Genomic DNA, 27,410 nt, shown 5'->3' with positions numbered 1-27,410 from the left:
CACATCATATAACAAGAGTGAACTTTAAATCTACCATTTTGGCTACCTTTGAAACTCACTGAGAAGCCCAGTCCTAATATAAAATCTCCTAGTGGTTCACATCTGGGTTTTGTAATTGTCATCTGAAAAGAGTGTTAGGAGTGATAAGTGAGTGGTCATCTCACTGGAATCCTAGTGCAGCCTTTTTCAGTAATGAAATGATATTGTATTTCTCCCCATATGAATCAAGGCTGAAAAAAGTTTCATGTTCAGCTTTTAAACTGTGTTTCCATAGCTGATTTATTTTGTTTTTAAATATGTTCCTCTGCCCTTGCTTTTCCCCTCTCATTTTATTTACTATACTCTAAGCAGGGCTCTGATTTCCCCTCATCCTGTCATGATTACAGGCAGAGTCCTCTGCCAGGGATTCAAAAATTGGTGGACAATACCCCCTGGGCTTATAAACTCACTGTTGTTCTCCTTCTGCTTTGGGGGAGATGAAAAGCGAATCCACGAGCTGCCAAGAATCACACCCAGGCAGGGACACAGTGCTGCAAGAGCTGGTCCCTGCTCAGTGTACAGGAGACAGATGTGACCCTGGGATGAGTTCATGGGGTCACACCTTGACCCTGACAGAGACCCCTCGTCCCCCCACGCCCCTGTGAGGAACAGGGAGGGATTAAACTGCAGGGCTGCAGTCCGTTTGCATGGACGGAATGAACAGACCCCAGCCACAAATCACTCCATATTTTAACAGGCTTTGAGAGGCTCTCCTTCTTCACTTTAACCCTTTGTGGGACCTCAGTGCCTGCAGAAGATGGATGGTGGGCAGTCCTCCAGTACAGGTGGTGAAAGGCTACCTGGTGTAAACCTACTTTTTCCATGTCCCAGTCGGGGCTGAAGGAGAGGGAGAATCATCCCCTTTACCTCTCAGGTCTGGGATCTCCACTACAACTGCCTTCCAACACGCTCCTCACTGACAGTGCTTCCCTTTGCCCGCTCACCAAACAGTTCCCCAATTTGACATCAAGCTGTTCCCCAAGGAGGCCAGGACCTGGTTGTCAGCTATTTCACAGGCATCAGAGCATAAGCCCTGCAGAGGACCTAGATACCCAACAGCTGTCAGATCACAAGCTCTGCAGTCACCTGCCAGCCCCCAGACCATCAGGGCTTGCCCCAGTCCTTGCAAAATCCTTTCACATGCTTTTTAGGTTGCCATAAGGAGGGCCAAGGGAAGAGCTTTTGAGCCACATCTGGTCTAGGAGATCAAATGTGTTTGTGCCCCTTTCTGAGGAGGGGGGTGGTTGCTGCATCTCCATCATGTCTATCTGTATTTTCTTGTCTGTCCTGCCACAGGCTGGTGGATGGAGAATTATCTACTCTCTGGCAGAAAAGTGCTGTGTTAATGCTGAGAGAGCTCACAGACAATAGGAGCTGTAGGCTGTTGACTTCCAATCTTTTTCATTTCTTTCTTCTCCCCCTTTTTCACTCTACTCCCACTTGGTCCCCTACAACCCTCTTCATGCTGAGGAAGGTGGTTGAGAAAACTTCTCTGAGCTATGTGTCAGTGAAAGTTTAGCTATTGGGCATAAAACTGTATCAAAAATAAATACAAACATCAGTCTTGACTGAAAATGTGGTCATATCACTGACTGACTTCAGCTCTGTAGCAAATCCCAGCATATCTGGTCCCAGAGTCAGGTTTTGAGCATGAGCTGAGGGTTAGAATGGAATTAGTGGGATTGGGTGTGCAAGTGAACGGTGCCAGACAGGAGATGGGCATTGACTCCCAAAAGGTGAGTGTCATGGTTTCCTAGCTACTAGGAAGAAAATTAACTTTACCCCCGCCAAAACCAGCAGAGTGAGACACAGCTGAGGATTGCAGTCAGCACCAGCAGCCCATCCCGGGTCTATAGGTTGTACTTGAGTGCTCTCTAGTGGACAGAAAAGCAAGTCCAGAGGTGAACACAGCTGATGGGGCGCTCTCTGAGCTTCAGTCACCCTCACCTGGGTGTCAGGCATTGGGTCTGTAATATCCGCACACCACGGGCCTGTGCTGAGTGTCTGGTGCAGGGTTTGGGAGGGCAGTTCAAAGCTGAGTCTTCCTGATCCGTGAGGCTGCAGGGCAGAGGTTTGATGCAGGAGCAGTGCAGGGTGGCAGAGGATACACACCTTGTCTGGTAAGAGCTGACTCACAGGTAACATCCCAGTCCCTTCCCATTTACGCAGCTTTTCAGTACTTCTCCTTGTGTTGAAGGAAACACCTGAAGGACCCGTTCCTGCATGTGCAGTCAGTGGGTAGAAGAGCACAGAGGTACTGTGGAAGGACAGTAGAAACACTGGTCGTGGGATTTTATGAGGAAGTGAGGGAAAATTATATCAACTCATTTACCAGCCACTGATGAGCCTCCAGGAGTCCTCTGCTCTGAAAGCCCTGCTAGTGCTGAACATAAACACTCTGAGGAAAAACAGCTCTTGTTTCATAGCACAAAGTGATAACCCACTGGATATAGCAGAAGCAAACTACTTCAGTGTGACAAGAAGGTTACTATGGAAGTCAGCTCACGGGACAGACCATAAAGTGGTTATGTAGTGGGTGCTCCCAGATAAGAAGAACTGTACTACTGAACCCAAATGTTCAAAAGGTGCTTGAAAATCATGAGATCTGAGTTTTGAATTCTGAGACTAACTCATCGCATTTTCCTTTTATTTCTGTGAAGTGACAGCTAAAAGATTTTTACGATGGTCATATTAAAACCAGAAACAGCCACTTGACTCATGAAATAGTTACGCCATTTACAGAGGTTATATGCATCTCTCCTTAAACTCTATTTAAAGTCTGACTTCTCCATTACCTCTGTGTTGTGGGAGCTATTATCTTAAGTTGCCAGGATGTCAGAGACTGAAACAGTTAATGATTTATGCATTCTAGAGTAGCCAAGGGACTTTTGAGGCTTCTGCAGGACTTCTGCATTATACCTCTGATGGCCCATCAAAGCCCATCCCCCCCTCTGCCAATCTTGAAAGGCAGGAACCAGGCCAGACACAGAAACTCTGCGCAGGCCCACGGAGAGGTTGGAGGCTCGAGGCACGGCCCGTGACAATAACCATGGGTATAATAACTCATAACTTCTTGGAGTGTGGGGCTTCCCTCCTTCACCCCCAACGGATCAAGGCCACCACTTCAACTGACAGACATGGAAGCGGCAACTACCAAGCGTCATCGCTGGACCCCGTGGGCGGTGACTATAGACATCTTTCCACTCTCAGCTTTTCTCTCTCTTACTCTCCCTTACCCTTATCCTGTCTTTCCTTTCTCTCCCTTATGAATTTTCCCCCCCAGAGGTTATCCCTATGCCATATTGCTATAGATGATATAGATGATAACACCCAAAATGCTAACATACCTGTTGAAACAAAATTGTTAAAATGAACCCTACCTATATATGTTTAAAATAAACCCTACCTATATATGTTTTCAAACACCGATTATTCAGTGTCGTTTCACTCTAATCCACCCCAAGGGAATTATTGATAAGAACCCCCCTCCCCTTTTTCTGGGGCGGGTCATAACACAGGATGACACCGCCTTTCATCAAGAGCTCCTCTTATATGGACACTTCCCAATGCTCAGACATCCTGAACACAAATAAAACTCCTTCAACCTTTTATTAAGCTTAATTACTTGTCTCCTATTCATGCTTTCCCTTTACTTTCTAGAGGCCTTTGACTGAAATCCAACTGCCTCCTTTTCTTTGAGCATCTTCTTTCACTTGGAGCAGTCATCTTTGACCTTGCCTCATCTAGTCAGAAACCACTGAGGTTCTACCACAGTACCACACATACCTGCAGCAAAAGAACATGGGTTTGTATGTGGGCAGTTATTCCGTGCAAATTCATTAACAGTTTTGTTACAGAGGTGCACTGCAGCTATGCACGTTAGGCTGCTGAATACTGACTGCACAAGTATGTTGATTCAGTTTGTTGAGGGTCCAGAAAGAAAGGGGGTGGGGAGGAGGGGGGAGAAAAAAAAAGGAAAATGAATGAATAAAAATAAATGAAGCAACCTACCAAACCAGTCAGCACTGGAGAGTTAAGAGGAAGGAAAAAAGCAAAAAAATCCCAAAGAAAATAGCCCTGAAACTTCAGAGAGTTTACTCATCTTTCCTTCACTCATACACAACTAAACTGAGGCAAAGGAGACCCACGAAGGTGAGAGGAGCAGCTGATTTCCTACCAAGTATTGGTAGGAAATCATAACTCTATTAGTGATGACTTTCAGTGGTATTGCTTCTTAGATTCTCTGCACATTCTCCCATAAGCCTTCCCCTGCAGGTTTCCGGTTGACAACCAGCTACACTAAACAAGTCCCAGTGCCACCGTGACTGATGGCCAAGGTGTAGGGTCTGGCCAACGTTCATCGATGGGCTCATTTCTGCAACAAAAAAAAAAGAAAAAATAGGGTTCAGTGGAAGAACTTTTGTCTGTTGCATCCAAAGTAACATGAGAATCAAACTGCAAGTATTCTGGGAAGTTGTTTCTGAAAAAGGAAAGATTGTTGCTCAGCTCCAGCAGGCAGCTCTATGGGCACATTACAGTCTTCTCCTGTCAGGTTTGATTTACGTGCACCTTTTATGCTGAGATTCACTCTTCACAGTCACCATCTGATGAGAGACCCTGCCCTAACCTCACAGGAAAGTCAGCTGATTATTTCAACAACCTCAGAATTTAGCACCACTGAAGCATTTGTTTTATTCATTTATTACGATGATATGGGCTGTGGAGTTATAAAAATCCCATATAGGATAAGACTTCTTAGGAAATCAGATAAACAGGCAGCCCTTGGACTTCTTCATGAGTATACTGATATAGTGCACACAGCCTCTCCAGGACAAAGAGGGGCAGCATACAGGGGCCAGGCAAACACTTCTGTTTAGGGAGAAAAGCCTCAGGTTTTGAAGCATCTTCACAGGCACTTGGCAATATTTGGAAGGACAGTGCTCAGTGAGCATGACAAGCCTCAGTGGGAACTCATGGCTCAGGTCCTGCTCTATTTTTGCTGTCTCAGGCAGCTAACTGCCAGCTGCTTACTCCTTGTTACTATCTGAATAAATTGGATTATCCAGGAAGCCAAATGGGGATAAAAGTGCCATTAGAGAAGCAATTCATTTAGACATAAAACTATTCATGATATACCAGCGCTTTCAGGAGCTCCAGCCCAGAGCTGTTTAACCTGTCAGAGGCCACATGAGAACAATTCACCTTCCAAAAACACTTTCTGGTGGCTTGTAGCACTTCTGGCAACCAGGACTCCTGTGCCAGAAAGGCTGCAGCTGGGGGATGGTGTTTACACTCTGCTTACAAAAAGTTTTTAGTGGCAAGGAGAGACAACAACTGGGATTTAAAAAAGAAGCTCACCTATGAAGTCTCCCCTTTTTGTTTTGAGTTCCATGCTCCAGATTTCTTGTTTCACGACAAGCATCAAAAAAGACTGTTCTGTGTATGCCACTTTGGACCTCTCTTTATTTTTACAGATTTCCATCCCATCCTAAACTCCTCTAGCTGTTCCTTTCAGGGGTGAAAAGTCCTAATCCACTCACTCGGTCTTCTTTCAGATGCTGCTCCTCTCTGGGGACACCCCTGGACCATGTTGCACACCCACTGGTGTGCAGACCTTGTTTGGCTGCATTGATGCAGTCTCAGAATCTGGTTTCTGTTGCTTTTCTAATAATCCCTTGCATATTAGTGGGAATCTTCTGTCCAGAGAAGGCAACGGAGCTGGTGAAGGGTCTGGAACACAGTGTGATGAGGAGCAGCTCAGGGAGCTGGAGGTGTTTAGACCGGAGGAGGCTCAGGGGGGACCTTATCGACATTTGCAGGTCGGTCGCTTGTCCCAAGTGAAAGGAGAGAAAATGGCCTCGGATTGCACCAAGGGAGGTTTAGATTGAGTATTAAAAAAAATTTATTCACTGAAAGGGTGGTCAGGCATTGCAACAGGCTGCCCGGGGAAGTGGTGGAATTGCTGTCCCTGAGGTGCTAAAAAAACCCGTGGATGTGGCACTTGGGGATACCGTGTAGTGGTGAGCATGGTGGCTGGGTTAAGGGTTGAATTCGATGATCTTAGAGGTCCGTTCCAACCATAACGACTCTATAACTCATAACTGCAGAAAGCAGCCCCCGGTGCGAAGCTTCCTTTCCCCCCCCCCCCTCCCCCCCCCCGCCCCCGCTGCTTCCCTGCAGAAGCCCTGGGCACCAGTGTAGAGAAAGCGCTGGGATAACCGAGAGCTCAGAAACCTGCAAACCAACCGGGTCTGCCCAGACTGGCCGCGGGTGCCGTGAGGGGCAGCAGCGGGACCAGCTGCTTCTTTCTTCCTTCCCAAAACAAATTTCGGAGCACACAGCCGAGGTGCGTGGCCGTGTTCTGCTCCCGGCTGGCGCTGCCTCGGGATGGGGCTGGGTAAGGCCAGGGCTCTCGAGCAGTGCCGTGCCCATTGTTTTAAGGCAGAGACGCGCGCGAGCTGTTTCCAGTGAGGAGGAGGAGGAGGAGGAGGAGAGCGCGTAGATGCACCGAAGCTCGGGGGATGTTTTGGTCCCGTGGGGAACAGGATGAGTTAGTGGGGTTTCCGTGGGAAACTTCCCACCCGTCGGTGTAGTCGTGGCCGAGTGGTTAAGGCGATGGACTAGAAATCCATTGGGGTCTCCCCGCGCAGGTTCGAATCCTGCCGACTACGAACCAAGGCCGCTACTTTTTTCTCCGCGTTCCGGACATTTTCCTCCCTCCCCCCGCTCGATTTGCACCGGAGCCGCCGCCGCCGCCCGATATCCGGCAGGGCCGGCCCCGGGAAGGGAGGCGGGACCTCCTCCCGCGGCCATGGAGCAGCGCGGCCCGGCACCCGCCGTGCTGGTCACCACCAGGTACCGGGGACACCGGCCCCGCCACCCGGATCGGCCCCGGCGGGGCTGGGGATGCCCCTGGGGATGCCCCTCCCGGGCCAGCTGTGCCTCGGCTGCGCTGGTGGCGGGAGCCGTCCCGGGAAAGCGAAGGGAGGGAGGGAAGGAAGGGAAGGAGCGCGGGGTGGCGGAGCTGAGGGGAAGCCGGGTGGCTGCTGCGTGGGTTTGCCCCGGGACATTTGGGATACGTGCGGATCCTCGAGTTTTCTGGCGTTTCACAGCCGGGAGAGATCCCTCCCTGGCCCTTTCCTCCTGTGATAACTTGGGGTCGCTTCCCTTCCACGCTGACGCAGCCTGTGCTCCCGCCCTGCGGAAACGCCTTTTCCTTGTCGTGACTCTGAGGTGGGTCAGAAGGAATTAGAATTTATCCCGAAGCTTTGGCTTCATCAGTGGTTTGGCTGATGTCCATTCCCCGCTGCCGTGCCCTGTATCCCGATCCCCGTGCCCACCGGGAGCCCCTCTGGCTGGAAGCCCAGTGATGGGCTAAATGGATTTTTTCTCTTTTCCCACCTTCTTGTAAACCTGCCCCAGGCGGGTGCAGAGGCGCTGTTTTCCGTTGCATTAAACTTTTAAAACCTGGGTTTTCCTAGATGTGATAAAGGAACCCTCGCGAGAAATGCCTCAAGAAGAAAATGCTTCTGGCAATCTTTATAGAAAAATGATAGAGATCTCTCTCTTGTTTTTTTCTTTTATCCCCACAAAATATTTGAAACCACATGAAAGCAGTTTCCTGTCAGATGAGTCATGAGAAGAAGTGTTGATTCAGCAAAGTCCTTATCTCCTAGGACATAAATAACAGTTATTTCAGTCTCATTAACTTCAAAGTTGTTATATTAATCCCTTAATATCTGGCTTCCTTTGGAGCAGTGGCCTTGAACCTTCAAATGTATCTGACTTGACTAATAGATATTTTGTAGGACTGACTTGATATTAGGTTTAGCCTTGGAAATGGAAATCTGAACACCTGGACTCGTTTTACAGTCTGTAGACTGTAAAAGACACACTTGCAAATTGTCCCATTGATACTGGAATACTTTCAGTGATAAAATGAGATATATATGTATGTGTGGGATTAAGACTTTAGCAAATAAACATTTTTTATCTTGTGAGGTAAAATAGCTCTACAGTTGTGACCTTTTCCACTCTTTACACATACTGGTTTTGAGAATGGGACTCCTAGTTGCTGTGGTAATAAAAATCATAGAATCTTAGAATATGCTGAGTTGGAAGAGATCCATCAGGATCATTGAATCCAACTCCTGGCTCTGTGCAGGACACCTCAAGAATCACACCATGTGCCTGAAAATGTCCAAACACTTCTTGAACTCAGACAGGCTTGGTGAACACTGCCCTGGGGAGCTTGTAATCTGTATACTTGTACTTAGACTATACAGAGGAATAAAATGTTTGGGGGTAATTTGTGTCAGATATTTTGCCTTCACTTAATGAATAGACTAGCTGTACAAGTTTTTTTCCTTTTGTTATGATCTGGAACACCATGTTTTGGCCCCCTTAAGGCAGAGGTTGTTGGAGCTGGGTGCTGCTGGCAAGGCTGACTGTATCGAGGCAGGAAGTGCAGAGTTCACTCTCCTGGGTGCACAGACGTTGGAATAAAGTTTCTGTGGTCTTAGCACTTTATCTTTTACTTTGCTTTCTTGCCTGCAGAGGGTATTCCCCCACTCCCCATCTTAGCCTTTCAGCACAGAAAGGAGATTAATTAAAGTAAAATTTAATTATTACATGCAAATCAAAAGACAGGAATGAAAAACTGTCTCTTCCATGAGCTGTGGAAGCTGCTCTGTTCAGCTGACCCTTACATAAGTTCCACTTCCTCTGTCCCTTGCCAGCCCCTCATGATCTGATTGTGCAAACACAGTGTTACTGGTATGAATGGTCTCCTTGTATTCAGGTGAAGTGATTTCGTCTTAGGAAGGTTAGCCATGTGCCCAGGTCTCCCCTGAACCATCGGTATTGTAGACAAAAGTGTAACTTGGGGATAAACAAGCTAGATTTAAATAAGGAGTAGAAGCAATAAACCTGTGTGTCCAATTTAAACAACCAGCTTTCTCCTTTTGTTGCTTTTTTTTAAAGGAACAAGTGTAAAAATAATTGTGTTTTATGTGAAAAATGCAATGAAACTATGTTCTGTCTTGGGATTTGCAGGTGCTGTTTCTGTTTGAACAATAATAGCAGTATTTAATGAATTAAAACACTGAGGCTGCTTATTTTGAAATGAAGGCATTACAAAAACCAGTGAGCACTTTGGAGAGTACACTGTCTGTCACAGCCTCCCTGTTGATTTCTGTTTAGAATCATTTTTATATTTAAAAAAAATCCTGTTGCTGTTGAAGAGGTAATAGGGGGGGGGTTCCTGTAAGAGATGGTAATGAAAGTGATCATAAGGCCTAAAGCAAACAAACAAAAATGTAGCTATTGCCCCTCCCTCTAATTGCTTCCCATTACAGTCACTTTATGTCAGACTTTTAACAACTTTAAAAGAAACCCGGGGTATAGATAAAGTACTTATTAGGTTCGTGACATTTTTAGGGCTCTCTGAGGCAACACCTCTTAAGGTGAAGTTGTTGTGTCATCTCGGAATATCTGTATGTTTTCAGCTGAGTGAGAACCACTCAGGGAGGATGGTTCACTGCTGGTTATTTGTTTTATTTACATAAGGAGAAAAGCAGGTTAATTTGCTATTTATACTCTGTGTTAACAGAAGTAGAATTATAGTCATTTAGTTTGGAAAAGACCTTTAAGATCATCAAGTCCATCCATTAACCCAGGACTGCCTCGTCCACTACTAAACCATGTCCCCAAGTGCCACATCTATATGACCTTTAAATATCTCCAGGACTGGTGACTCAAGCTATTCCCTATGTTATTCCTGAGTACCAGCAGACAAACCCTTTTGCTGCCTAAGCTGCAGGCACAACTTCTGAGTGACGACACATCTGGAGAGCATTTCCTCTGCTGCAGGTCTATTCTAAAAAACTCCATATCCAGCTGATTTTACTGGCAGGTGCCCTTTGAGTCAGCATTTTGGCAGAAAATGAGAACAGAATCAGAGCAGACAGAATAGCGCATTGAGGTAAATACTATAAAATGTGAGCGATGGTAGAGCTGTTGTTAAAGTCCTAATGTTTTAAACATGGATTGGGTACAAAATTTGGGACTGTACCCTTGTTGGTTGTTGTCCTATTTATCAAGAACTCTCAAGATACTCTCTTTGAAGTGCTTTTTATTAAAGTTTTGCATTGGAGATTCAGAGGTTGTCTTCTTGGGAAAGCTCAAGTTTCAAAAGAACTGGTCAAGTTTTAACATGATGAGAGGAGTTTTTTGAAACTTTATTTGAAACTAGATTGTTTAAACCTCTTGAAACTATATTTTAAGTTCTATGCATCGTGCATCCTCAGGTGAAAGGTGCCTGTGTTAAGGAATCTAAACTTGCTAAAGAAAGAAGTAAATTCCATAAGACACCTCTGCAATCAACAGAAGTCCATGGAAGATGGGACTTGATATTCCCCATATAGTTAAGGTTAAAAAAGGCAGAAAAAATTTTTAATGATTCTAGTTTGTTTTTTTTTAAATGATCCCTTCTGATTTCACTAAAAAGCATTCACACATGGGAAACACTGTTTTGTGCCCCAACAGCAACTGCTTGGTCTTACTCCTGATGAGTGAGAAATATAATACAGTTCTGGCATTCCTCTTACAAAAATACCATAGATAATTCCTCAGATGGGAATCTAGGGAAAGGTGACACCCTGGTTCCGTGGGTCTGAAGCTGGCAGGAGAAGAAAATGCATTGAGTAAACTGCTGCAGCAGCTCCTCTGTTGCATTTTCCTCCCAAAAGGAGACGTTCTGACTTTCTGGGTGGTTCTGACCGTTGGCAACATTCAGAGGTTAATGCTGTGATTGTCTATTTAACTGGGTATGAAAGGACAGGTAGTTTTGTTTCCAGTAAGATTTTCTGTGGGAAAGCTGAGATGTTTTAGCTGGTGCACCCTTAGGTGTTTGGCAGCTCCAAGGGATCATGTCCTCCTTTAACTTGCTCAGTCCTGATAGATGTTTGTCTAATTTTCCTCAATGACCTTCGCAGATGGAAACTATGCTTGGCCCATCAGTCTGCTCCAGCAGCTTCCTTTGCGTTCCAGGCTTTTATCTAGTTCCCTTGTTGCCTCTTCACAAACCTCAAGTGGTTCCTGTGCTCCAGCAAACTCCTTCTTCCTTTTGTGGCCCCTTTTAGCTTATTGTTGCTGCCATTCCTGGGAATGTCCTTAGACAGAGGAGAGTTGGATAGGGCTTGGCATGAGTTGTGATGAAGAGACCTTTGCCTCAAAACAAACTGAGATGAGAGATCATGGGATCTTCTTACTTGCCCTGCTGAGTAAGAGCATTTTCTACTCCTGTGAGTGAAGTCCTGTTCTGAAGAAATCCACATCTTCTCTTTGCAGAAATGCTGTGCTTCTGACATTTTGCCTGCAGTGGCCAGTGGCAGGTGCTTTGGGATGGAAAGTCATGGATAGGAAGCAAGCCATGTCTAAATTTGTCCTGATGCAGAGTAGGAGCAGTGTTTGGGCAGGGTCTGTCTGGTGTCCTGTTGCAGTGGGAGTCTTTGCACTGACTTTCTTGTGCTTTGAACTGGATCCTTGGAGAGGGTCAGTTAAAAGTCTTTGTGCCAATGCCTGAACTCTGCATGTATTTTCTTCCCTTAGGCAAATTCAGAATACACACACGGGGTTGGATTTGTCAGTGCCAGAATACCAGGAAATCCGTGGGAAGATGATGTCTGGCCACGTGGAGTATCACATCGTCGTCGTCACACGACTGGCTGCCTTCAAATCAGCAAAGCACAAGCCTGAAGATGTAGTTCAGTTTATGGTAAGTATTTAATCAGAGCTGTGTTGGTGACCACTTTCTTAATCAGCTTTGATTATTTTTGTCCTGATGTAGCAGATACTTTATCATCAATCACAGCCTCTCTGGGTCAAGGTCCTTGGTAGCACAACACAGTCTGTATTATTTCTGCAGTAGGAGTATTCTACATGTATTAGTTGAACTCTTTATTCCAGGAGCTCAAAGCAATAATGACTGTTGTTGCCTTAAAGGCATTTGGCATTATGGGTCAACAAATAGAAACCAATTAAGCTTTTTATAAGTCCTGCTACAAAATTGTCTTCTTCCAAGCTCTTGGACTTGGTACATAAACTTGAAATAAATATATAATAGCTTATTTGAATGGATATATTAGCCTTGGCATGGCTTTTAAAATCCTTAGTAAGAGAGTTTTACAAGGAAGCGTCCATATAAAACGTTATTGAGTTGGATTGTCTTTGTCATTATACCTGCAGAGTAGAGGTTTGAAAACACAGCACATGACTTAAACCAGGTGAAATTAATCTCATCTATAACATATGCACATCCACTTAAGCTGTTTCACCTGGGACTGTCTATTAAGTTGATGGAAAAAGGTGCATTTAGGGTATGTTTTATTTGATCTTCTTTAGCGACCTGCTGAACCGCTCCCAAGAAGTGCATTTCTCTGTCCATTAACTATAAAGGGACCCATTTTGCTGCATGCTGTGAACATGTGCTCTTTTCAGATGTTTTGGCAGTAACTGTAATGTCACAGTGATGTGAGTGTGTGGTTACCTGGTGGACCATTACTTGTAGTGTAACTCACACTCCATAGAAGATAGTTGATAAATGGTTATTTACACAGTGTGATTTGCAGATAAACATCTGTCAGTGTTGTAAAGAGATGCATGATAAGGAGAGCTCATTCATTTATTCCACACCTTATGCTATATATAACTTTATGGTAAGAGCAGCAGTGCTGGCGTAAGTCTGTTCTGTTCTCCCTCCTGGTCCCTGACTGCTTGTTCTCACTCCCTCAGTGTTTCCTTTTGTGTGCCAGTGTCATGTGGCTGTTCCATAACGTCAGCTGAGGAACTGGTCCTGGCTAAAAATGGGTGTTTGGGGGGTTGTTATTCAGTACAGAGTTACACATATTTCTTGAGCCTGTGAGTTGCACAGCCCCATTAAAGTTTGTTTTAAGACAGGGGAAGGGCCAGGCATGGGCAGATGGGAGAAGGGGATGTGCAGTTGCCTTTTTTTATGCAGCAATGCCTGTTTATGTTATGTAATATTCCCACACAGCTCTGTGCAAAAAAGGATCTGACTAATCCAGAGGTGTTAAACTGTGCTATTGTCATCTAAATTCATTTTACTTAACTTAAGAATAAGTTGATAAAATCAGATTGTCTATAAAGAGGATAAACAAACTTTCTACTGTGGCCCCCCTGCTTGCTGGAATTGTCTGTTCCCATGTCTGCTCTCTCTAGGAGGATTTTTAGCACTCAAGTGAAATGAACCTTCCTGATTTTTCCTCTGGTTAGACCTCCTGATATTTCATTCTTCGTGAACAAGAAAACTGGTGGAACCTGGCAGGAATAACATTTATCTCAGCAGTTACATTTTTTTCAGCTGACTGAATCTGATATACAGTTTGTTTTGTGAGAGTAATTTAAAACCATGAGCTGGGAGGTTGGAGGATGGATGCTTTGCATCAATTCATTCCAATGAGTTTTATCTGTATGTGTTACTGGAAGGAACAGGGGGATTCACCTGTCCTAACTTATCTCTCTAAGCTGGATATTTTAATCTGAGACTGTCCTTGCTTTTATGGTCAGTGGGGAGAAGGGGAATGAGGTGACTCATCCTCTGGAAATGTCTCTCTTCTTTGACCATAAAGGGAAAGCATCTATATTTTAGACAGCTGCAGCAGGGGGCTTCAACTCCAGGCTGAAATGCTTAAGGGTCAGTAGAGTTGCACACAAATTATGTGTGCAGTCAAAGGTGCCCTGGGATTTTCCACCCGAACTTCAGAAGGTTGTGGGTCTCCCATAGATCTTGTGTGTTATTTGCCTGCCCCACACAAGCCCCTTGGATGCCATGGGATGCCTGTCTCTAGGCAGAAAAATCCGCTCTCTATGATTAGGTGTCTGCATTTGGTGGATTTCTAAACTCCCATCCCAGTCAGGGCAGTGCTATTGGGAAGAATGTAACTGAGCATCTGTGGTGTGGAGGAACCCACTTTGCATAACATACACGGCTGGTACCATTTGAGAAACTCTAAATTATCTGAGGTATGTGCACAGGGCTGGCAGGTGTGACAGGGGGCATAAAGGCATTAGCACTGCCCTGGAACAGAGTGAGGTGAGATACAGGGCATCATCCAAGGTAACACTAGCTGCCTGTATTCAGGTGAGTTGAATTTCAGTGACATATTGCCAAAGTGTAGGGACTGTATCTGTCTGTCATGAGGGCTGGGGCACCTCCTGCATGTAGGCAGTTTGCTTAAGCTGGAGACAAGTCTCAACCCTGTGCTTCCAGGAGAGGTGAGTTGCACCCACAGTGTCTGCAGTGATTATCTGCTCTGCTGGATGCTGTACCAGGACAAACAAGAACCACCACCCTTTCCCAGGGACTTGCAGGTGAAGTGTAAGAGAACCAGGGGGCTGGAGAACAGTAGAGAAGAATGAGGGTACACTGGGCAGCAGATCTAACATATCAAATTTATATCAGAAAGCAGAGTGAGATGAGACACCTGAAGGAGCAAAAAGAAACTACTGTGTGCACGCTCTGGAGCAGGATGGGAGAGGTGACTTTTTTTTTTTTTTTGCTTTTGTTGAAGCTGCTAGATATGAAAGGTTAGAGGAAGGAGCCTCACAGTGCTGAGGTGGCAGGTAGGTTAGAGACGACAGGCAGGCGTGGTAGGATTTTCACTGGCTCTGCATACGTTAGTCCAATTTTGGTCACCTCGGGAGCCAGGTCTGTGTTTTGAGAGCTCCTCCTCCCCTTCTGCCTCCCCCTGAAGCATCAGGTGAGTGGATTTTCCCTGTCCGACCATTCTCCCTTCCCTGTGGCGGTGCCGGCCTCGCTCCCTGTCCGGCACCAGGTGGCAGCAGCGAGGGGCGGACCCGCGTTTGCTGTTCCACGAGCGCTTCTGTTGTCCCTGGAAAATGATGGTGAGCAAGGCACAAGCACCCTCTAAGCTAGCTGTGGTCTGTGGTATGCTGTTTGGGCCACACTGGATCGAATCGCAGAATCATTTAGGCTGGAAAAGACCTCTAAGGTCATCGAGTCCAACCTTTGACCAATCACCACTTGGTCGGTAAGTGCCTCATCCAGTCATTTCTTGAACACCTCCAGGGATGGTGACTCCACCACCTCCCTGTGGACAGTCTATTCCAATGTTTAACAACCCTTTTCATAAAGAAATTCCTTCTGATGTGCAACCTGGACCTCCTCTGGTGCAGCTTGAAGCTATGTCCTCTCATCCTGTCAAGATCGAGATATATTAAGGGCCTGTGACCAAAACCAGATGAACATCAAATAGATATTCCAGATTTGACCTGTGGAGCCTTTACTAGACTTGTGGGTCTAAACAATCCAGAGTTCCCTGTTCTCCAGCCTTTATGTGACTATGCAAAATCAGTACCATAGCATTTCTAATGGAAACGTTTGTGAAACATTAACAGAAGAAGAAATTAGCTTTTGTGATGACTTTACGATCTAAATTCTTAGAAACTGGAGAGATCTTTTAATTTTAAAGAATGCTAATTGTAAAATAGGGCAAATGAGTTGTAGAACTGCTTAACCTTGAGGTTATAATTGGTAATTGAAGGAAAAGTCAGCTGCATTTCTTTCAAAGGTCAGAATACTCTTGCCCCATCAAAAGAGGGAAATTTGTTTTCTCTTTGGTACTGCTGCCAGGGTGATATTTAATTACTGCCTATGGATCTGCAATTTTCTGTGAGAAGAAGAGAAGTTTTTGTTTTTCTTGCATACATTTCTTCTAGCCACATCTTACCTTTTTTAGCAATTAACCTCTGTCTTCCCAACCTTATTAAATATCCACCCAGCCTTCAGTGCCTTCTCTTTCTATCTGCACCCAGTTTAATTGATGCTTTTTTACAAGTTACATTTGTTAGTCAAGTTCTTTCTTTTTCAAAGCTGAACAAATAACTACCGGTGTTTGACAGGCACAGCATAATTTAGGAAGGCATTTACTATAGAACTGTCTCTTCTCATAAAATGAGGGAGTATAAGTATGTGGGTGTGTATTCATTTATGTTTTCATCATTGCCTGTTTGCATATGTTGGCCTTCTCTTTGTGGGCCTCAAAATCTGTGCATTGGAGTTGCTCTTTCCTGACCATACAGGTGTGTTGTGAAGATAAATTCCTTCACTTTATAATCTCTGTGATGTGAGAGGGGTTGAAAAAAAAATCAATGCTCAGCATAGTGATGGGTTCAGGAGCCATTAAGAATTCATGTTGATTAAAAAGAAATATTTGAGTGCTTGCTCTTCTGCTGGGCAAAACAGATGGGGAGAACAGCATGTGGTCATGTAATTAAAATCTACTGTAATGCATACCCATGGGGTCACCAAGCAACATTAATTCTGGTATGGCTTGAATTGGGAGTGTCCAAGTGAAAACTTGGGTTGTGCTGTCTGGGAGAAGGGACGCTTTTGATTCCTGTACCCAAAGCTAGTGGTTGTTTTAAAGGATAGTGTTGTTGGATCTCCATTTTCTGACAGTGTTAAGAAGTGGGCTTTGTAAAAAGAATGTCACAATAGTCATGTTTTTCATGAAATACTGTAAAATCAAGAGTGCTCTTGGCTGGGTTGCATTGGCTGGCAAAGGGTTCGAGTTAGCTCTGAAATCTCCGTTTTGTTGAAACTTTTGCAGTAGATACAAAGCATATGAAGAAAAGCTTGAGGTCAGAAATGGGGCATTAAAAGGAGCTTTGAAGGGAAAGGGCACATGAAATCCCATTAATACTGAGTGGGATCAAATTCTAGGCACAACTGAGAGTCCTGGGCTCGTATCCTACAGGCGTTCTGGTGTGTGTACTTTCATGCATGAGGTTCTTGTGAAGAAGGGGGACAAGGCACATGCATGAGATTTGAGGGATTAGCAGCAAAATTCAGGCTTTCACTTTGAACTTCTTGGTGGTTTTCTTAACCTTCCAGCTATATTTGATCACATTCAACTTTATTTGTTCCTGGTGAAAAAAAAAAATATTCAGCCCATCGCTGTCTCTCTTTAAGTTCTGTGTTGGATGTTAATTGTTACAGGCAAATATGGTCTTGACCTGGCAAATAGGCACATGCTTTGCTGTATTTGCATGATTAACTCTTTTGAAGTGAAGTAGATTGAGCCTTTGATACTGTGACTTGACAGAACTCCTTGAAGTGTATACATTCAGGCTGACTTACAGGTGGTGGAGGTTTAGCTCCACAGTGTTCACAGAGTTCAGTTAGAGGCATGGAGGGGGGGAGGATAACTGCAGGATCATAACCTGGAGGATTTACAGGCAACAGAAGGAAAATATTTTAATATTAATCAAATGGGACTTTGTTTACTTAATTGGATTGATAAAATGGGGTTTAGAGCAATGTTTATTTTTATCCTGACATTTTGGGCCATATGATCCATCAACTATTTTCAAAGGGTTGTGAGTGATAACCAGAAAAAGCAAGATTTGATTTTGTTTACGTGCTGATATGCCTTTCTCCTGTAAAATTGGCAGAGGATGTCAAATTCAAAGGGTACGAAATTGTCACGGCAGAGCAGTGGTGCCTGACTGGAAAGGTGTGAGAATGCTCTGGGTGATGTGTGGGACTTGACCTGAGAAAATACACCCCATGGAACTTGGCCAGCACTTCAGAAGGCCCCTGCATTGCCTCTGTGCTGCTGCATCTGGGCCTGGGGTCCTGAGGACAGGAAAGACCTGTTGGATCAGATCCAGAGGTGGTACCAAAGTGGTTGTAGGACTGGGACACCTCTCTTGTGGACAGAGGCTGAGAGAGCTGGAATTGTTCAGCCTGGAGAAGAGAAGGTTCTGGGGACACCTTAGAGCCCCTTCCAGTACCTAAGGGGGCTACAAGAGAGCTGGAGAGGGACTTCTGCAAGGGCTTGGAGTGATAGGACAAGGGGGAATGAACTTAAGCTGAAGGAGGGAAGGTTTAGATTAGATAAAAGGAAAAAAGTCTTTACTGTGAAGGTGTTGAGGCACTGGCACAGGTTGCCCAGAGAAGCTGTGAATGCCCCATTTTTGGAAGTGTTCAAGGCCAGGCTGGATGGGGCTCTGAGCAACCTGGTCTAGGGAAGGTGTCCCTGCCCATGGAACTAGATGATCTTTAGAACCCAAATTATTCTGTGATTCTAAATGCATCAGTCTGAGGTTGTTGGGCTCAGCCAGCCTTACTGCTGCATTTCCAGCACCAAACCCAAGGAAAAGCTGACAGCAGTGTTGAGCAAAGGTGTTGAGGAGCCAGTGGTGCCGCGGTTTGAGGCACAGGAGCAGCGGGCAAGGAGCCTCAGCTGGCAGGGCTTGCAGGGGCCAGCACTGGGCTTAGGTAAGTGGGGAATGGTTTCGGCTGAAGTTTTGACGTCTCACTGGTACTGTGGGTTATTCCAGCAGAGGGCATCCCGGCACTGCTGGATATTGGCCTGCATGGTGTGGTGCAGGCTTTGGGGAAGCACATTAGTATGCTTTGGATATAGTGCTGTCACACTTGGTATGCTGTGTCGTGTGTACGGTTGCTGGTGTTGTTCAAAGCCCACGCAGTCCCACAAAGGCTCAATTAGGATGTGCATTTGCTTTAGGTTCAGTGGTGTAATTAGACATAAATTGAGATTTATGAATAATTTACAGAGTTTAATAGAGAAGGAATGAAAATTAAGTGGGGAAAGAAATAAGTTTGTGTATCTCAGCTTAGTGCTAAGACTATTTTAAAACTTTTGGCATAATCTTGATTGGCTGCTGTCTTGTAATGCTTTCAGACATTAATTTGGTATTTATTATTGAAATTAATTAGACGTTAAATGTTTTTCACAAATCTGACTCAATTTTTTTTCCTGGGTGGAGGGTAATAGTGTTTATTCTTCTGAAAAAGTACTAGTAAATTCCTCACTGCCCTTACATTTGTGCTTATGTGGCATTGTTGGGAGAGGCTCTGCTGTCATACCCTCTTCAGAGTGCTACTGGGACCTAGCAAACTACAGCAGTTCAGAATTCTGGAATTGCTTTCCTCACTCTTTTTGGGGTATCTTTTGAAGGGAGGATTGCTGTATTCTGGAACATCCTCTATTGCCCTCACTTTAGTGCTTGGCTGGTGAATTGTGTTTCAGATCCTGCATGTGGACCACAGTGGTACTGACACCTTCACTGCTTTCAGGAGACAAGTCTAAAATACTTGTTTTTCATTCTCCTGAGGGCTCGAGTTGGGTTTTCTCCTTCAGGTCTTTGTTACAGGGCTGCCTGCCTTTGGTGGCTGGACACTGAACCCACAGTGAACATTGTACAGCTGAAACACAAACGCTTTTCAAATCAGCCAGCTTGGTTGATAATTACTGTGAAAGGCAGGGAAGTGTGAAAGCTGAGGTGGTTATTGCTCTTTATGCCTAAATCTGATTTAGTAAACTAGTCGAGGTGTGTCTGGTAATGTCAGGGCCTCTTCTCTGGCCTGGAGGGCAGCTCTCACAGTCTGGCTCATCTGTGGTATGAAACTCTGACCCATCTGCAGGGGGTGTCAGTACCCAAACTGGCTCCTGTGGAGTCCCTGCACCAGGCCAAACCTCGGGCTGACAAGTTATCTGGGGGAGTGCTACCTTTAAACTATTCCAGGCGTCGTCAGGTTCCCGTAGACACTATTAAGGTTTCTAGTAGACACTCTCAGGTTCCAGTGCCTGAGAATATGCCTGCTCCTATTTAGTTTGCTGGCATAGATGCCGTTTAGGGATTCTGCATTAATCTATAATTAATTTCCCTTCTACTTTTGTGCTTTTTGTTAGGTTGACTTTCTTTTATCACTTTCTTTTATCATCTGGTGGAAGAACTCTGCCTTCTGCCATCCCAAAATGTGGTGCTTGAGTCTCTCTATATCCATCTCAGTAAATGCAATACTGCACACATTGCAGTATTAATGAGGATTCACTTCACTAGAGTTCACCAACATGTTACAGGAGAGTAAGAGCTGGGCCCTAGTAGAGGACCTGGGCTGTATGCACTCTACTAGCACTAGGTTTTTGGATTGTTTATTTTCATCTCTGTATTCATTAAAACACATACATAGATTATGGGAGCATAGAAGGCCTTGATGAATATATTATTTGTGTAATACCACACAGCATGAGAGTCAGTCTCCTTTGCATCTGTAACATCACTTAAAGATAGTGTTTTGTTTGTTGTGTGAGTTTTGTGTATTGTTTTTTTTAAGGTACTGAATTTAAAACCTAATGTGACATAGTAGCCACACCTTTTCTAACCCAACATTCCCATAGCTGTTGCTTTCCTTGTAGTATCTTGAGCCTTATTTCTCCTCAGGCTTCCTGTCTTTGTGTGCAGGAGGAATGACTCCGTTCACTGTTGGCATCTTCTCCTTGTATGAGAACCTGTAGGCTGTGGCCAAGTTGTTGGGTTTTATTTTCTCATGGATAAACTGAATAGTCAGGGATCAGCTGAGGTCTTTGCCCTTAGGTTTCTGTGTTATGCGCTCTGCAGGGCAGCAAATATGCCAGTTTTTTAGGCCTAAACAGCCAAAGGGCACTGTACACAAGGAATGAGAAATGGGACGTCTGGCTTAATGGTGGAAAGGCTCGGGTAGCTTTCTCCATCACATACTTACCTGGCAGGGCTTTTCTTCCTATCTCTCGGGACTGAGCATCACTTTTAGTGGACAAGGATTTCTGATGGTAGAAAAGTATCTGGAGCAGTGACCCCCCCAGTATTTCACTGATGAGTGAGACAAATGGATGCTAGGTATCTGGCAATGAACTCCCATTCCATTAGGCAGTAGATTTTAATAACAGAACTAGAAGACCAGCAACAATGCTTGGGGATTCACTGGATACATAACAGGCTTTGACTGGGCTGTATGGAAAGCTCCTTGCTAATACATGTTTTTCCACTTCAGTTTCCATGGTTAATGTTTCACAGCACTTAAACTGCTGCTTTGCTGCTCCTGTCTCCCCTGTAAAGAAACATACCCAGGCAGCACATTTCATTGCAGGTTTCCAAGAAGTACAGCGAGATAGAGGAGCTCTACCAGAGGCTGACAGCACGATATCCACAGGCTTCTCTTCCACTCTTGCCTAGAAAAGTTCTCTTCGTGGGGGAATCTGACATCTGTGAACGAAGAGCTATGTTCAATGATATCATGAAATCCATCTCGAAAGACGCGGATCTAGCAACGAGTCCTGAGTTACTGGAATTTTTAGGTAACTAAAAGATGTGAGTGTCCCCTCTCCCATGAATGTGCTTGATGAAGGCATTTGTCTCAGGTAGTCAAAAACTAGAGAATGCCAGAATAGAGGCTGTCATGGAAAATATCCTCATGTGCATCATTTACAGTGCTGCATAGTTGTCTTTGCCAGTGTTTTCCCCTCCTCTGTTTGGACACATGCCTCATTCTGAGGTGTTGATAGATACCTTCAAAGCAAGCACTGTGCTGTCCTGTCTCTGATTTCCTGCTGTGAATTAGAACATGTAACTCTAGAAGGCTAAATAATCATATATTGTCAGTGGAGAGATGGACACTAAAGGGACAGGTCTCCCTTAGTGAGCAACTCTTTCATGTTTTTTCTGTTTTTCATGCAAATTATTGACTCTGAGAAAAATTTAAATAAAAGACAGATTCTTTATTAGCTAAACACATTCTCTGGCCCTCTGTTGTTTTGGGTTTTTTTGTCTTGTTACCTTTTCCAGTGATTCATATAGTTTCTTTCTTATGTCCCTTGGGGATAGAAGGGAGTCACAGAATGAATGGAACATATGGGCTCTCTGCTTCTAATTCAGCTGAAAGCTGCTGAGCAGGGAATACTCCAGCCCAGTGCTGTGCAGGATTCTTAGTGGAGTGTTAGTTTTAAGAAAGTGAAATTGCAAGGTGCTAACAAGTGTGAACAGCCCATTTTGCAAAAAGTGTCAGGTGTGGCCTCATTAGAAGTTCTGTGAAACTGGCAGCTTCCTAAAGTCAAGGGGGGCAAAGCTGTGTAATGCTGGGTAAAATCCTTTTGCTAATAAGGTTTTGGAGTGGTTTTTGTTTGGGTTTGGTTATTTTCCTCTGGCAGCGTTCTTTTGAAAGTAGACCCCTTGCACAGAGAATTTGGAATTCATGTCGATTGATCTTGGCACGCTGATAACCTAACTGTGGTACACATGTCTACAGGTAAACTGGGCTGGACTGTCTTTATATCTGGAGAGATTGGGTGCAGGTAATGTGACCCATTCATCGAACTCTGCCTTAGAATAGTCTAAGTGCCACCCTACCAAAGCAGGTGGAATTCAGTACGTACACTGCAGGTCCTCAGGCTACTTGTGTACGCTTTTCTGGAGACTTGGTTGATATAGTCAGGGATATTTAGGGAAAATCAACATGGTAAAACACATAACTGTGGGGATAAGATAAGCAGCATCCTAACATTCACTGCCTACCTGCCCAGTGCTCTCTTGCCTATAAGGGGAGCATAAAACCACATGATGAGCGTGGACACCCACACTGAGTCAGTGAAGTCTGCCCTGGGTGATTTGGCAGATGCAGACATGAAAAGCTGGGTGAGATGAATTTCCCATGCCATGTTAGTTGAAAAGTCAAAAGGATGAAACCATTAACTTTATCCATCATAGTTTTCACTAGCCTTTTTTTTACCTAGTCTCATTATTTTAAATTACTTCCTGGACATCCAGAGACTTGACAGCAAGGAACAGTTTTCTCCTCGTTCTCCTGGGCTCTGCATATGACAAGTATGGTGAGAAGACTTAGTTTCATGTTTCAGTTGCGTGAATTTGCTCAGTTGGATGGATCTTGCATTCTGAAGGGTGTTAGAACTTCAGGCGTCATTTTTGAGTGTAAATTGAAGAGCTGCTGTGGAAACTTTTTCATGCTGTCCACTACTCTAATTTTAACCCAAATGAATTAAATAAATGTCAAAAAGTGGATTTCGTCTCAACTAGCTATGTGGAAGTTGGTTATCTACATCTAAGCAGAGTATTTACAGCCCCTGTGTAGCCAGTGGAGAGAAAAAGGCACTTTAGAGAGAAACTTCTCGTAAGACTTTATTTGGATGGGATGAATAACCACATGGAAAATCTATTGTTTGTGTTGGATATAGAGGGAACATAAATAAGCAGATTTGACATGCACTGCTGTGTCTCAGATAAAGGTTCATTTCCTCTGTCTTTATCTACTTAACTACTTTAAATCAGTAAACAGATCGGACACATGACACACAGTGGATAAAGGGAACAGTGGGAATGTTGAAAGAGTTTCACAAAAGCTGATCATGTCCTTCATTCCTCAAACAAAACCATCAAGAGCAGGTGCAAGGTATTAAATAAACTAGTTGTTATCCTGTGTACTCAGTTTTGCATCTGTTATTATGTCTTGCAGGAACAAAATCTTCCAGTGCCATTGACTTCAAGGGTAAAAACGTGCCTGATGACAAGGATAAAGAAGATGAAGAAAATGAGGTGATGGATTTTTTCAAAGAGGAGAAGACACCTGACTTAATCTCACAGCTTTTATCAGTGCAGAATGTCAAAAAGAGGGAAGAAAAGGAAGAGGAGGAAGAAGAAGTTCTAGACCCCCTTGGTATAATCAGGTATGGCTGCTAGTGCCTTTTTTATTTAGATTTTAGCCTGGTTTTCTAAGTAAGGCTGTTCTGTGTCACTGTCCCCTGATCCCAACATTTTATCACATTGACCACTTTCAGCTGAATTTCACAGAGGAGGAGAGGCCTCTGCAGTTGGCAAAGGAAGTGCCTTGGTAGAGGGAAGAGACTTTGTAATTGTTCTTCAGTGCATTCTTCAGGAAGTCCAAGTGACTGGGACATTCTGAATGCCTTGATTACAATCCCAACTACAGGAGACACTTTACTGGGCACTGCAGGGCTCTACCACAAAGCATCAGTGCATCAGCATCCAGTGGATGTGCTGTTCTGGAGTACACTGGTGTTTACAGTGTCTGAAACTGCTTTTGAGCTCAGTTGTGTCTACAAGGAGGTAAAGTTAGAGCATCTTAAAGACCAAAAGACCTAACATTTCAGTAATAATATTCACAAATAGGCATTTCTTTGTTTATTCCCTTGTCTGAAGGTGTCACATTCTTAATGCCACTAAGGCATAAGCAATAACAGCTTAAGAAACAGTAATTGAATCAAAGCTTCCTGATATTAGTATCCGGGTTGGTTTACCTGTCCAGTAATTTTCAGACGGTTATTTTCTTCACTTCAAGATGGATTTTCTCACTGAATTCCTAAACCATTTCTACTGAAGCCTGGAAGGAAATTTAGTTTCTTGGCAGCTGGGATCATGAGTACTGACAACTTTTTTTAGGGTGCCTCAGGCTTTAGATGTCCAAGTAGAGAAGGCTTAGCTGTTCTTGATCTTCGGTAAGCACTGACTGACTCAACTGAACTGTTTCAGCCACGAGCCACTACTGAATGTTCTTTGTCTTGGGTCCAGACAGTGCTGTCAAAGTGCTTCTTCATAGCAATAGGCAGTAACTGATAATAACAAGTCAGAGCCCACTCTTGGTGTTTCCCAATTACATTGAATCATTTCCAGGGGATCATTCACTCTAGGCTCTAAGCCTTTTTACTTGAAGTATTTAGTAATTTACATATCACCAGAAAACTTCTAATATTATTCTTTTGACAAAATGTGCTTAATTACTCAGCATCAAAATCATTCTTTTGTTGAAGAAGAGTTTAAAAATTTAAATAACTATTTACAGGGAGAAGTTAGATAAAGCAGTACTTCCCATAAAATGGTCCTTAGTTGGTAAGTTTACAAAAGAAGCTGTCCTTTTTTGGATAGGAAAATGATCTATTGGTTTAGCAAATGCAATGTTGTATTTTCCAACTTAAAACAAGTAGAAGCTATAAAGAACTTGCTATGCCAAAACAAGCAAGAAGTTTGCTTTTCTGCTCTGAACAGTTTGACATACTATTTGAAAATCTTGATTATTTTGGTCTTTTAATGCATTGAAGGATGACAAGATCTGGTATTTAATCCTCATTTAGTTTATTGCTTCCATTCCTTTTGAGAACAGAATTCCTACTGAATCAAAATAACTTAATTTGTATAAGTATGATCTTCACTGGGACAGAGCTGTAGCATGACATGTTCTGCAGTGAGATGTTTTTTACTCTGAACCACTGGTTGGTTATCTAGAAAAGAAATCTGCATATGTATTTATTATTTTTGTAAATCTCACATGTACAGTGTTGAGGCAGAAACGTGAAAGTGGAAATGAGAATCCTGGATCTGATCTTACATTGTCTCTGTTCTCATGTAGCTCACCCTGCTTCCATGGAAGTTATTTTCAGCTGACATCAATGGAGATCAGACTGTACATAAGCACTGTGTCCCAGCTCTGTGCCATCTAGCAGTAGGTGTGTAGGTAAGAGGCCAAAGGCTCAGGAGCTTAGTTGTCAGGGGATGGGCAGTTCTTGGAGGACCATTGTAGGCTGTGTTCTATGCCTGTTAAAGTGTTATGTGCTTACATGCTTTGAAGAGGGAGCTGCAGGCCTCACAGCTTGAGTGCTTCAGATGTGCTTGAAGTTACTTTGGGATGGAAATGAATAAAAGAGGAGATGACACAGATTAATCTGTTTAGTAGTAAACTGCTCTCTAATGCCTATTAAATTCAGGATAAAAATGAAAAAAAAAATCCATGGGCCTTTTCTTTCTGAAAACCTTTGAAAAGATGTAAAGTCAGCACTGAAACAAGCCAGTCCATCCCATACAGTATTGGTGGCCAGAGTGCTGTGAGCAGCAGAGCTCAGACCTAAATTGAATCATGTGTTTGGCATAATCTTATAGGTTTTTTGCTTTCTGGATGAGGATGAAACTGCTCCAGTAGCACAGGCTTCCATATGTTGTCAGCACGCTTCATTTGATAACAACTTCTCCTCCTGGGCCAGAAGGCTGTGACTTGGATTTAGCCCAGCGCTGCTGCTGTGCTGCTGAACCACCTGACATCCAGTTAAATATACTGGCCTTAGGGGTAAAATGCTAAGCTAGGGCCTTTATTTTCTGTTTTTGTATTGCTGGTGATCATCCAGGTGGAAGCTCATAATGGCCTGGTTCCTTTTGCCTGGAGGAGACATCCCAGTTGTGCTGATGCTCTGCCTCGCATTCAAGGCTGTCTGAGTTGCTCTTTGATGTCAGGTGGGCAACTCACTTGCCAATTCAGCTCTTCAGCTTTTGTGGGTATTAATGATGATCTACAAACTTTGTATTTCTTTGCTCTATGATTCTCATTCCTCAAAGCTTTCTTTCTGTGTTAGCAAGGGGATCTTGGGATTCTTCACAACAGAAAGACTGGATTTTTTTCTTGTCCAAATCAGGAACATATCAAAAACCATAATACATGCTTGTGGTTAAGTTTTCAGCTTTTAACACCCCTTCTCCTTAATATTTTTTATCCCAGGCCTAGTTCTTCTTAGAATAAAGGTTGCTCAAAATTATGTTACATTTGTGGAGTTCAGTGTTGAAAATCATTTGAAATATGTTTTCTCTTCTTCATCCTCTGACTTTCTTGATAGTTTGGAGTATTATCATTCCAATGTATTGTCGCCAGTTACTCTGCAAGTTCTCCTGGACCTTTGTAGAAAAGATCAGCTCTCATAGCAAACTTTTTTTTTTAAAGTGAGCATCTTTTTTTTTTTCATTTTATTTTCTGGTAAATCACAAACATTATAATATTTCTGTTAAAATGTTCTAATTCTTTGTACAAGTAGGAAATCATATATATATTTAACTCCATATTGTAGGGACAATGTTAGGTATAGTGACTTATCTTTTTCACCACTCTTTATCACTCTTCTTTAAATCCATCTATCTCAACATTTGCATATACATATTTTTAAGCCCTTGGTAGGCTACCATGCTGCTTTGGCAATACATCTGGATTTTTAGAGGTGCACTGTCTTTTAACACTGCTGTGTTTTAAAAGATTTTCCTCATAAATTGCAAAGTAGTACTGCGAGTCTAGTCACAACTGCAGGGGGTTCTCCAACTGGAATGCCTTTAGGGATGAATGAAGCAAGAGCACTAGATCTGAAAGAGGCTAATGCTCTGAAGGGCAAGGCAAGGAAGACAGCCACAAGTTGGATGAGCTATTCACCTGCAGCCAGTGTGGTCTTGATGGTACTGCTAAAAATTCTGCAGTGGGAATAGGTGTAATTTGCCAGTGGTTTGAGGGGAGATTGGCAGGGAGTGAGGATTGCTGTGTGAAGCAGGAATCCAGAGCAGCACCAATGCTAAGTCAGCTCAGCTGTGCCAGGGTGCCCTGGCTGAGCCTGACTGAGCAGTGTCTGGCTGTGTCTATACCATTACATTCTCCTGTCCTCCAAATGTGGATTGCAGCATCCAGAATGCCCCCCTGGAAATGGCTGCTG

General features: G+C 43.9%; 1 protein-coding gene, 1 long non-coding RNA gene and 1 other non-coding gene across 3 annotated transcripts in view; 2 read left to right on the top strand and 1 right to left on the bottom strand.

Moving 5' to 3' along the window:
* Positions 1-4,127: 4,127 nt before the first annotated feature.
* LOC120322705 lies at positions 4,128-6,803 on the bottom strand. Its single transcript, XR_005562546.1, has 2 exons — positions 6,621-6,803; positions 4,128-4,414 (listed from the first exon to the last, which is right to left on the bottom strand). It is a non-coding gene; the product is annotated as an uncharacterized LOC120322705 (long non-coding RNA).
* Positions 6,629-6,710, top strand: TRNAS-AGA. Its single transcript has one exon. It is a non-coding gene; the product is annotated as a tRNA-Ser (tRNA).
* The window catches only part of HS1BP3 (HCLS1 binding protein 3), a 51,937-nt gene continuing 31,190 nt past the window's right edge, over positions 6,664-27,410 (top strand). The window contains exons 1-4 of the mRNA XM_027710197.2: positions 6,664-6,894; positions 11,650-11,815; positions 21,020-21,227; positions 23,396-23,606. Of these exons, the coding sequence (XP_027565998.1) occupies positions 6,851-6,894; positions 11,650-11,815; positions 21,020-21,227; positions 23,396-23,606 (629 nt within the window). The 5' untranslated portion in view covers positions 6,664-6,850. The remainder of the gene's footprint in view (positions 6,895-11,649; positions 11,816-21,019; positions 21,228-23,395; positions 23,607-27,410) is intronic.

Source organism: Pipra filicauda, unplaced genomic scaffold, assembly GCF_003945595.2.
Source record: "Pipra filicauda isolate LSUMZ 115617 unplaced genomic scaffold, ASM394559v2 scaffold144_size1929842_pilon, whole genome shotgun sequence".
NCBI classification, from domain to species: domain Eukaryota; kingdom Metazoa; phylum Chordata; class Aves; order Passeriformes; family Pipridae; genus Pipra; species Pipra filicauda.
Note: the sequence above shows the minus strand (reverse complement) of the source record. Positions and strands in the feature narration are given on the sequence as shown.